The 12,769-nt window shown below is 40.2% G+C and overlaps 1 protein-coding gene across 1 annotated transcript in view; it reads left to right on the top strand.

The window, feature by feature from the left end:
- LOC140225442 (uncharacterized) overlaps positions 1-12,655 on the top strand; it is a 28,293-nt gene extending 15,638 nt beyond the window's left edge. The window contains exon 3 of the mRNA XM_072304376.1: positions 4,224-12,655. Within this exon, the coding sequence (XP_072160477.1) occupies positions 4,224-5,885 (1,662 nt within the window). The 3' untranslated portion in view covers positions 5,886-12,655. The remainder of the gene's footprint in view (positions 1-4,223) is intronic.
- The last annotated feature ends 114 nt before the right edge of the window (positions 12,656-12,769 follow it).

Here is a 12,769-nt window from a genome sequence, read left to right as displayed (position 1 = left end):
CAATGAGTGGAACGTATGCAAAAGCGTATGAGGTGACATATGACCTAGTTACCGTTACTGCTGTACGACGCCCTAAGCCATTCAGCACATCTTGAATTTTTCTGTGCCAGAACAGCTAGTGAATATACAGGGTGTTTGAAAAGTACCCTCCCCACCCTCTAACTTATGACCTAATTGTGGTAGAAATTTGAAAGTTAGAGGATGCTCTTAGGTCAAAGGGAGCTATTTTTTAGCCCCCCTCTAAAATAATCGAGGGGGCCCTTTGCCCTTGAGGGGACAACGGATCCTAACCTTTTATTTTCAACTAGAAAGACCGACCTTGTGATACCTCATTATAAAAAGCAAAAGGAAAGAAATATTTTTGCGCAAACCCGAAGTCAATATCGGGAACCGTTAATAAATGACAGCCGGTTACAGTTCAAGATGACCGAAAATTGACACCTTAGGTTTTTTGTTGATGGATTTGCTGAAACTAGGCTATGGGGGGTATTCCATCACGAAAAAAACCAATTTGACGTTAGATTTTTAAAAAAACCAAAACTGTCAAAATGGCGGCTGATTGAAGTTCAAAATAACCGAATTTATTTTTCTTCTTCTTCTTGAAATCTAATTTCAAATTGCATTATCTCCTGTATAAATACCTCTAGGTTCCAAGTTTCAGACAAATCCATTGACAAACAAGCGGTGCCAATTTTCGGCCTTTTTGAACTTAAACCAGCCGCCATTTCGACAATTTTGGTTCTTAAGAAATTCTAACGTCAAATTCGTTTTTCTCGTCTTAAAATACCCTATTTTACCGAGACGCTAAAATAATGTAAATGAAATATGACAATATATACTGTAATAAAGAGTGCACATGGAGATTGTAAAGTGTAAATTTTTGTTATTAAAGGGCGTACTATGTTCTCAAATTTATATTTTTGTAATTTTTTAGAGGGCATCCTCACGTCGGCTTTCCAAATAGAATCGTAGTTGGTCTACCTTCTACCCAAAATCACTTGTTTGTGGTGTCGGTGTATCCGCGGAGTAAAATTTTGTGAAACCGTATTTTTTTTTTTAACATCGATATATCAAGAATGGAAAAGCTAATTTTCGACAAATTCTAACATCTTACTATAGTGTATGCATGACTTAACTCTCCAATTGAATGAAACTTCGATGGCTTTGATAATGCCGAAGTTTGGATGGCTAAATTCCAAAACCGCAAGTTTCTCAATTGGCTTGTACTAATATTGCTGCAACTGCTTCATTTAAATGATATAAGAAATACAAATCAGCAGGTATTCTGGCTTGAATTGCCTGTAACTTTTTGTACAGTTTAGTAATCGTCGTAGGGAATGCGAATACTTCAATAGTTAAAGGTACACCCTAGGGTGCGGCTTATTTCCGTCTTGTAGGAAAATCGACGAAGTCCGGATGGCAATCGGTTCTATCTACGAAAATAAAAAGCTGTATAAAATTTGAGCCAATTTGAAGCTTTTTTAGATGATGCTCAAAGTTATCAAAACTACGGGCAAAATTACATCAGTTTGTATGGGTGGAAAAATCCCTGATCTGCGAAAATGCGTTTTTTTGGTCTATAATGCGCTTGAATGAAGAAAACCTGACCAGCTATTAGAAAGGCATTTAGGGGCTCATTCGAAACGAGAAAATCACACTTTTGACCCATGGGTGAGGGTAGGGGGGGGGTCACTCTAGTGCAAGACAAAATATATGCACCAATTTCGTTCCAGGTTCGAGAAATAGTATGGGAGGCAACATTGTATAGGGCCAAGTATAGTTCTCAAGGGCTGAAACAACTTTTATACATTATTTCTCATCAAGTAGTGAGATGCATTTCGACGGTGCAAGTCGGCAATCACATAACTCGTTTGCGGTGTCTGAAAATCTCCGCAACTATGTTATTTTTTTAAAGGAGAACAAATGGACATGATTCCTTGAAGTTTTTGCAGAATTTTCCTCGCACATAGAAGAAAAATCACGGCAGTTTTAAATAATTACCGTTGAGTAGTTTTCCGTTTAAAAAATAAAGTATGACGGGAATTCTGCGACGTCGCAAACCGAGTTATGTGATTGCCGACTTTCACCGTCGATTTGCCTCTTCAACTTCGGAACACTTATTTTGAGTTCGATCAGAAAGTCTCAAAAGCGATCACTCATCTGCGGGCGCGGCGCCTCAAAACCGGCTACGCCGCACAGTGGGAAAAAACAGACCCTGGGGCGACGTAAAATCTGTAACTCGGAGGGAAATGCATATTTTTGCTTGAAATTTTGCACAGATCTTCTTGAAGTTATGCTTATTAGCCCGCATACGAAAGAACAGGAATTTGGACGCTTGTTTTTGGCCTTAAAATGGCGAATTGTTAAAAATCCCCGAGCTCAGCATCTTGCCCCATAATTTTAATTTGGCAAGTGAAGTATCGATTCCTATGTAATTTTACTCGTAAAACTCGAATTTTTGGTCGAAAATTCGATACAATCCACTGGGTAAGCCAAAATTCGAAAAATAGGCCATTTTGAGGCAAATTTAGGCCAAACATGTGTATATCCAACAGATTTCAACATGTGACGTACGGTTTCGTGGGTTACTTTCGTCAAAAATTTCTATCTATGACTAGAAAACTACGCAGAATCATCCTCAGAAGTCTGTTTTGGAATTTTGGCGCCAAAAATGGGCCTATTTGGGCTTAAAACATGAAATTCGTTAGTATAGCCGTGTAGGGTATCGATTCTATGGTATTTTTCGACAAAAATTACAAATTTGGGGTTAAAACTACATGAAAATCAAAATTTGGCCTCTTTTACCGAACTCGAATGGTGCCAAAATTTGATTCATAATGGTGAAAATCCTAAAAAATCACTTTTAGACGAATAAGTAACGAATACCATCGAATACCACCTTCTAAAGTACGAAGTTCAATACCTTCACACACGTCTAAAGTAGGAGACACCTTTTAACTGAAATACTCAACAATTCTTGCGTCCCGACTTTTTATGAGCCAAAATTGGGGCAAAACAGGTCATTTAAGGTGAAAATTGACTGGTTAAACTTACCAGGGCAAGCGAGGTATCAATCAAATAGTAATTTTAGGCAATTCTCCTAGGTTTTGAATGAAAGATATTGAATTTACACGTGAGTGCGTTGGTCCCATCCAAGTCCCTTACCTGTCTTTGCCGGCTTTCTGGCAGCACGTCGTGGGCGTTGGCGCCGCGCCGTATCTTTGTTTTTTCTTTGTACTTTTTTTAGCCGCCCGAAGCTGCGGCCCGGGTGGCCTATGCCTAAAAATCTCGAGAGAAACCTCATGGAAACTCTCTTTTGCAAAACTGGCTCCAAGTATTCGAAAGGAGGAGATATCGTCACCTTCCAGGCAAAGTATCACAAGCGCCATGCGACGTTTAAAAATTTCCGCCGCCATTTTATTTCTTTACTGAGAAATTGTTGGTTGAATCTGTTTGGAAATTTCACTAAATTTTATCGGCAGCACAAAGAAAATTCAGTGAAATTTTTGGACAGCTTCGTTGAAGAATTTCTCTGTAAAAAAATAAAATGGCGGCGGAAATTTTTTAACGTCGCATGGCGCTTGTGATACTTTGCCTGGAAGGTGACGATATGTCCCTGTCGTAAGAGCAAGGTTGTCTCTCCCTTGCCCCCCTAAATGACGCCTGAATTACTTTTCTAATTGAGTGCTAACCTGAAGAGATTTTTACACATATTAATAGTGAGAAACTATTTGAATATTCAACCTCTTACTTAAATTGAATGCTAGCACTATGTTTTTTTCTCGCTTTTTTCCCGAAAGCTTCAGATTGATTGATTTAAGATCAGATTTATTTTTTACTAGCTAAATTTTCTTACAACTCGAAAAAGTTCTATTAAGAAAGTGCTCAAAAGTGACATCCAAGGGTAATAAAAAATTTGGTACATCTGTTCCAGGACAGGGATTAGACCAGGCTGTCATAGAGGGGTGCAAGAATTATTAGTGACCGCTCAACTTCTATCCCTCTCATCGTGGAGTTACGGAAAGAGTCATGGAGTCAAGTTTGTTTTTTAATTCAGCTTTAATCTTTTTGGGTTTATGACATCAGGTCGTTGCTTCGTAGTAAAAAAAGCATTGCTCTAGTTAAAACTAAAATTTAAAAGCTGAGTCTAGTCGTCGCCGCATGACGAACCCGTATCTTGAAGGACGGGATTCAAAAAGGAGTTCCCCTGGGAATAAAGGAAGAACAGTGGGAGAATGGCTAGCCACCCACCAACAAATAATGATGTGAGCACAGAACCTCCCAAGTGCGTGACGGCTTATGCAGAGGAGAAAAATACTACAACAAGAGAACATGGAGTTAGCTTTACCAGTACAAGTGCACCAGATGAAATGCACATCAAAGAGGAATTTTTTGTTGTTGACATCAAGGAAGAAAATGGAAAAGAAGAAGAGGCCGCAGACGAAGAATTTAAAGTTAATACTAACGATACTGTTGAAATAACGCCTACTTTCATTAAAGATGAATACACGGTGAAAGGCATAAAAGCAGAGGTGGAATCTTCGTCGGACGATCCAGTACTCACCGATGGTACATCGATTGTCACTGAAGGTAGCGTTTTCGTGGATGTTGGTGCTATTTGCAAGGAAGAAGATTTCGGAGTAGCAATTGAAGAAGTACAGATGCAAGACCCGGAGGAAACTTCGCTCTCAGTCAAAGAAAGCATCGACTCCGAAAGAAACAATAGACGAGGTCGTGCACTGAAACATGTCCAATGCAGCAGCTGCTCCGAGCCCGTTGAAAGGCTTCCCCAGGGAGGCTCTTCTGAGCATCATTCGAATAAAAAACACTTCCCTTGCTCGCACTGTCCTGCCACGTTCAATCTCCAATGTCATCTCAAGAACCACCTATTGGTGAAGCACTCGGACGATAGGCCTTTCGGATGCCCGAAATGCGCCGGCGCGTTCAAATACAAGCACGTCCTCAAGGAACACATGTTCAGGAAGCACTCCATTGCGAGGCCGTTCTCGTGTGGGAAGTGTCCCGCGTCCTTCAAGCTCAAGAACGATCTTAATGTCCACACATCCGTGAGACATTCGAACGAGGTGTCCATCTCTTGCGAAACCTGTTCGGCCGTGTTCAACGACGAGGTGAATTTCCAACGACACGTCCTCCTCAAACACTCGGACGAAGGGCACGTTTGCGAGGTTTGCAAAGTGTCTTTCAGCACGCAGAAATCTTTAAGCAAGCACATGAATGCCCGGCACTCGAGAGCGAAACCTTTCTCGTGCGCCGACTGTCCGGCCAAGTTCAAATGCGCGAGCGACCTCAAATCACACCGCGCGGTGAAACACTCGGACGAAACTCCGTTCACCTGTCCGCAGTGCCCCGCCTCGTTCAAGTTCAAACGGTACATGGATTACCACATCCTCGCCAAACACTCGGGCGAGAAGCCGTTCCCGTGCGCGCTGTGCGACAAGGCGTTCTCCCGGAAGAAAGCGCTGAACCGGCATTTGATCGTGAAACATTCGAAATCCGACGAGCGGCCGGCTTTCGCGTGCTCTTCGTGCGATTTCACCTGCTCCTTGAAGCAGAACCTCAAGCTCCACTTCGCGACGAAACACTCGGACGAGAGACCGTTCGCCTGCACCAAATGCGACGCCGCCTTCAAGCTCAGGAGTCACCTGAACAGGCACCTTCTCACCAATCACACGCTCGAGAGGCCGTTCTCGTGCGGGCAGTGTCCTGCCAAGTTCAAGATCAAGGAGGCCTTGACCGGCCACGTCTACAGGAAACACCCGGATGGGGAACCCTTCTCTTGCGCTCTTTGCTCTGCTCTGTTCACAACTAAGAAATTGATCAAGGAACACATGACCGTTCACTCGGAGAAGGAATCACAGCGTTGAGAACGTACATCGTAAAAGAGTAGCAATGTATTTGACATGATCGCCGGCGGTCTGGAAAACCGGGAAAGTTAGAGTCCCTTTATACTGCGAGTTAAGACAATGTGAATCCATTTCTGATTGGTTACCGTATTTTCGGTATCCACAGTGTCACAAACGGGAATAAAGATCACATTTTCACCAATTGCAAAGATTATACTCTAGAATGGACCGGGGAATGACGGGTTCGGCAAGAAACAAACGGAATGAGAGAAGGGACGGAAAAAGGAATTTGAGAATGGGCCGATCGAAGATTACGAAAAACCTTCAATTTGTGTAATCTTTATTCCCGTTTGTGACTCTATGAGGGGGTAGGGGGGTTGTCCTAACTCTCAGTATAAAGGCGCTCTAGGGAAAATCAGGGAATTTAACGACTTCCGGGGGAAGTTAGGGAATTTCTGATACATCTAGAGGTGTCGTCAGACAAGTTGACCGTTGTTTACTTTTAGTTTGCAAGCGTTTTCGCGTCACTACTATTCACATGAAAACATCCGACTCTCGCAGAAGCAAGAACACAAGTATATAGATAAGTTTCTTAACACTTTCAAACCTTTTAACACTTAAATTTTTAGCCACACAGAAATCACAACCGTATGAAAGTCGCGAATCTTAACTGATAAGTAGTTTTTTTACGATACGATCATGAGACGGATGTTTTCACGGTGGATGGCAGCGAACGTCGCTTTGTGCAGAGGCGTAAATTCGTCGTTGGCGCTTGCAAACCGAGAGTAAACAATGGTGAACTCCGACGACACCTATACCGGTCACTAAAACATATCATTGATCTTCCACCTGTTTGCACTTTCTGTCATGTGTAAGGCGTGTCCTCTTTTTACCATGCAGCTACTAAATGCCTTTTTCCACAATTTGGTCCCCAAGCAAGGAAAGTGTGTCCAAAGTTCAGCGAATATCAGCGTATTTAAAAGAAAAAGAAGTAGACATTTAGTCCCAAGGTCAGGGATTAGGAAATGTTGGAGTAAGGAAAAATCAGGGGACGTCAAGGAATTTGAGGATGAATAAATCATTGCATCCCTGACTGAAGTGCCGATGAAGTCAATCCTTGTGCAATGCATTTCTAGCCTCCAGTTCGCCGGCAATAAGTGGGAACATCTGGGCACCATAAGGCGATCTTTAACATGGTGATCATAGCCATTTTAATTTCATCCCAGGGTATTGATGATCTTTTTAATCCTTAAATAAACCCAAATTCGTCTATACAGATCTAGCCGAAGGTTCCACAAAAATAAAAACCTTACGATCAACAGAAAAAAGTTAAATAAGATGTAACAGAACCGTACAAAATGTGGCGCAAGATGGGAGGGGAGAAATGAGAAAACTCTACCTCAGCTTAGAGGGTCCAATGCTACCTCATTTAAGACACATGCAGAACTTCCAAACAGTGAAAAAATTGACCCCTCGGTAGCAGTTGAAAGTTCGGGGACTACAAACGAGGAAAATCGAGAAATCGGTTGTTTAGGTATTGGCAAATATTTTAATGACGGTTGTTAATATTTTAACAACGGCTCTTAAAATATTTGTCAATCCTAGAAATGATTCACTTAATTTGTCTCAGGAAGTGTTGTGTATCGAAAACTGAAAATCTTCATTTTTAATTCCAAATCGGGGTTTTTCCAACACCGGACAGTCAATGAGTTTTCACCTAACCATTCAATCAGTATGATCGCTCCATTTTCCCTCCGCTTCTTTGATCGCTGATCAAATCCAGTAATCAGCCCGCTGGCTCCGTCACAAATAGTAATTCAAAAGTCGTGCAACCTGTGAACAATTGACCTAAAAACAGAGTGAACATTAATGTATCCCAAGACGTGCTTCTTCATGAAGGAACTTGAAGAAAGTTGCATCCACACAACGCTAATACGCAGAACGTAAGGAATTTTATTAGCAATGGTTAACAAGCGGAAACACTCAATTCCGCTGTTTTTTTTTTGTTGTTGTAAAAGAATGAGGGAGAATGGGGGATCTGAGAAGATCTAGCGCTCTAACCAATTACTGCAATGTTTCCTTTAACTTTCATGGGCGCCTAATGAATTGAGCTGCCTGTAAAAAACTGTTGAGCTGTTTAAGCTGTAAAGGCATTACAGTTTTTAGGAAGTGATAAATAATAAAAAAAATTAAGTTATCGAAATGAAGTGCTAAAAATTGGTTTTGTCATAGAAGTAGAAAAACAATTGAAAAAATTATAGTGTTACCCACGTAGCATAGAGTGGAATGAAATGAGTGTAAAGTGTAAGGTGAGGTTGGGTAACTGGGCAGGAGTTCGGAGAAAAATGTCAAAATTTCAACTTCATGATTTTTTTCCCATCATTATATTGACAGTGGAGGCTACTTTTAAATTTTTTTTAGTAAGTACAACACCTTGTCTAAATGTAGGAAGAGTCAAAAGTCGAATTTCATCTTTCAATTTTTTCCCACAAATTTTCAAAAATTTCCCGTTTTTTTCACCCAGTTACCCAACGTCGTGGGGTAACTGGACTACCCCCCCTTAATTTTTGAGGGGGGCATTATTTTTAATTCTCATTGGCCAGAAGGTGATGTCCTGCTCATGAAGGTTTAAGAAAATGTCATTTGAATGTATATAAACATGTTTAAGTGGTTAAGAATGATGTCGTAACAGTTAGCGGCAAAAAAACCCTCAAATCTGAGAATTGAATAACGGTAAAAAAAAATTGTTTCCTTGTAGATAAATGCTTAGAACTTTCTGTATTACTACTTATAAAGTAGTATTGTATACCAGGACACTGTTTGGCCACTTTTAGTGAGATTAAGCATGATACATTTTTAAAAAATGAAAAAAAATTAAGCCGCAAGGCTGATCTGGGATAGAGTCAGGCGCCAAAAAGTTCCCTTAATTTTTAAGGGGGGCATTATTTGTAATTCTCATTGGCCAGAAAAGAATGTCCTTCTCATGAGGGTTTCAGAGAATTTCATTTGAATTTATATAACCATGTTTAAGTCGTTAAAAGTGATGTCGTAACAGTTAGCGGCAAAAATGTAATTAAGTAATGCTTAAGTTATGCTATAATTGACTTAAGTTAGAAGTTTAGTGTGCTGGGAACCCTGATTATTGGTCTTTGGCACTTAAAAGTCCACAATAGTCAATTAGTTTTGAAATTTTCAGAAGTAAACAAACACCGAAGCACAGCAACCTTGCAATGGGTAACTGGGCAGGTGCCACCACTGCCACCTGCCCAGTTACCTTGGGGTGGGTGCCCAGTTACCCCACAAAGGGAAAATTTTCAAGGTAACTGGGCATCAACCCTTTGCAGCCAGTATTTTCATCCAATTACGTTGTAATTACTCACGCATTACACAAATACATCATACATGAAGAAGAATTGTCAAAGTTGAATAAAATACTTGCTGGGAGTGAGATATGAGGCTCTTTTCGGGACCACCTCTGGCGTTGTTTTGAAAAAAAAGCTGTACAATTTTCGGCACTTCACCATTCACCATAAAATTTTTTTTTGAAGTTATGTTTACATGTTCTAGATGGTTTACGTCATAATGAAGGTATGCCAACAGTGAAAACAATTTTTGCACTAATCTGGTAGAAATACAGAGGGTACTGCCCAGTTACCCCACCGCCCAGTTACCCAACCTCACCTTATGTACATTCTTGTTATTTGACTTAAATATAAAAAAAATTGTTTATTTTTAATATGTTCTTTTTGGTCTTATGTTCACCTGCCGCATTCGTTGTTCTTAGACGAGAGAGAGCAGTGGCCACAGCCTACATTTTAGGACGGCAACATTATTATACATTTGAACAATCAGAGCTATTTGCGAGAACTGACGATGTCACGATAAAAATCATCTCTCAATAGTTTACTTCATCGACACCATAGGCAAGGCTGGAATTAAGGTTCATCTACAGCTCCATGAAGTAAAAAACTCCGCGCAGAGGCGCCACCGCTGTTTTTTGATTTTTTGGTCCACGCTATTAGAGTCCGTACAGCTCCACACGAGGCCTTGAGCTTTTATGAAAGTTGAAGGAATTTCTGTTTAAATCGAAGAGTCATAAGTTCTAGCCATAACATTCTTCTTCCTATTGACACTAAAAACGTCGTGAAAAGTAATTTCTGAAGCTCTGAAACTTGATCCCAGAAAAAATTTGGGTTAAGCATGATGACCTTGATGCAACCAATCGCGATTGATCGCTCTCAGCATTTGCAGTTATCTCTCTCCCACCGTGAGCTGTCTCTCTCGCACTTACAGATATCCCGTAAGAGAAACTGGGATCTAGCTTTTATTATTAGACTTTTAAAGCTCGCGTTTGTTTTTAAGGATTTCAGGCGTATGCTACTAGAACTTATGAATCTTAGAATTTAAAATATCTATTGTGATATTTAAATAATCACTGATTTCGGAGTCGGATTTTAGCAGTGTGACGTGGTGGATTCTTTCGGAACACTACAGCTGAAGATTCACCTTAAGTTGCGGTGTAAGAGAAACAAGCAAGCAAAGTGCCCTCGCGACGAACAGTATTCTAAGCTCTTTTTAACCTCCGGATGCAACTTTACGCGCTCCATGGTTGTGCGTGTAGCATACGTACGGAATTGAAGGAGTTTTGACTGTCCAGGACCTGGTTTTACTGCGAGGATTCAAAATGGTAGAGTGGTTTCAGTTCTTCGTTTATGCCTCCAAGATAAATCCTAGACACGAATAGTTGCAGACTGATGTAGGATGTGAGAGAATTTGCTTGGGTATTGCTTTGAGAGTAGTTGTGCTTCAGTTTTGATATCGCGATGTGCTGAGCATGATTTGTAGAGCAACTATTCATTCCTAAGGGATATCCAAATGGATCTAAAGTCCAGACGCTTATAAACATTGACAAGAAAAAATACTCTCTGTTCAATCGGACTTTTTGCTTGAATCAGAAGGAAATCCACCCAAATCAAGAGGCTCAGCCCTTCGATTCAAGGAAAAATCAGATTGAATCAAGAGTATTTTTTCTTGTCAATGTTTTTGAGAGATTGGACGCTAGATCCAATCCACTTTTTTTTCCCAGTGAGGGCCCTCTGTCATTTTTGCTCCTCGTACCCAAGCCCGCTACACTACGGAACCAGCCTCTCAGAGAGGCTGGACATAACATTTTCGACTAAAACTGCTTTTGATATTGAGTTCTTCACATTATAAATTGTATGAGGTGCCTCTGAAGGAAATTTTAGGAAAAATCAATGTAAGCACTTCTTAAACCGCCACGTTTGGTTTTAACATCGATTGGAGCTTTCAATGTTTCTACATTGAGTCCGACTCCTCACATTGACTCGCCATACTGAGCGCCGCTGGTGAGGCGGTTAGTGTCTGAAGTCAAAACGCCTTCTTTTCCTTGCGTATGCAACGCAGATATCCACGGAGCTCGAATAGATCCGTCCAGGCGTTTTCATGAAATCCGTTTAGTATCCGTCGAGTCGAATGCAACACTAACTGAAGCTTTGATTGTCTTTCTTGCACATTAGCCGCATAATGACGGTGTAAAGTCCGCAATCGCATATCGACGGTGAAACTACCAAACCACGTATCTCAGTTTGCGACGTCGCAGACTTCCTGTCATACTTTATTTTTTAAATAAAAAACTACTTAATATCCAGTCTTGAAAATTTCTGTGATTTTTCCTCTTTGTGCGGAGAAAATTCCGTGAAAATTTCAAGGAATGATATTGATTTGGTCTACTTCAAAAAAATAAATTGTGAGCGTAGATTTTTAAACACCGCAAACGAGATACGTGGTTTGGTAGTTTCACCGTCGATATCTCGTTCGCGGTTTCTGAAAAATCTCCGCCTCTATGTCATTTTTTTAAAGGTGAACAAATTGACATCCTTCCTTGAAGTTTTTGCAGAATTTTCTTTGCACAGAGGAGAAACATCACGGCAGTTTTAAGGAATTGCCGTTGAGAAGTTTTCCGTTTAAAAAATAACGGACAGGAAGTCTGCGACGTCGCAAATCGAGTCATGTGATTGCCGACTTATACACCCTAGATAAGTGCAGTTTTTGCTATTTCAAGAAATCCATGTCTAATTTTCAAAATTACATGGAAGCTTATGGCAAAAAGGCAGTCTAAACTCACTTTTTGATGCTTTAAAGTTGGATTTTAGTTGTGAATTTTTCACGGAATATATATTCAAACTGGTTTTAGTTGAGTTCATGAATACTTATGTCAATATTTTCAAAAACTGCACTTAAGTCTATGCCTTGTCCTCCAAGCCCCTCTATTGTTCTCTTTGTGGTAAACTTTTAGAAGTGACAGAAGTTAAATTCGCTTCGGCATTCTTTAATGCAAGTATAGTCTTTAGGTACAAAATTGTCCTTAGAATGTTTAGCCACAATTGAAACAAAAAAATTATTTATTTGAGTCGCAATATGGTTAAGAGTACTACTTCATTGTCTCATTGATTGAGGATGTTTGCGATTGGATGCTGTGATTTTCCCTCATTGAATTGAAACTAGATACCTAATTTTCCATGAGTCATAGGCTACATTTTTAGAACGTTGCAATATATCTTCTGCTATGTCAGATTTGTATTTTTACAACATTCTAATATAGGTACCTCATCAAATTTTTCTGCTTTAATGTGATATTTTATTTTGAGATCTTTTTCCCCATTGAAAGGGACTTCAACCCTCATTATCCTCGTTTGAGATGTTAAAATGTTTATCTTTTTTTAATGTATACCACCATGAGACTTTCAAAAATATATTTCTCCCTTTGCCAATGGTTTTCTTCTTTTTCTCTTTGCCACTGCCCTCACCTTCGTACCAAGCAAGGACATGTATGAAAAAGTTTTCACCCGACAGAAATTTGGGGCCAAGGAAGGAAAGCGCACATT

The sequence above is a fragment of the Bemisia tabaci genome, chromosome 9, assembly GCF_918797505.1.
Source record: "Bemisia tabaci chromosome 9, PGI_BMITA_v3".
Taxonomy (NCBI): Eukaryota; Metazoa; Arthropoda; class Insecta; order Hemiptera; family Aleyrodidae; genus Bemisia; species Bemisia tabaci.
The sequence above is the reverse complement of the archived record's forward strand: the minus strand, read 5'-3'. Positions and strand labels throughout refer to the sequence as shown.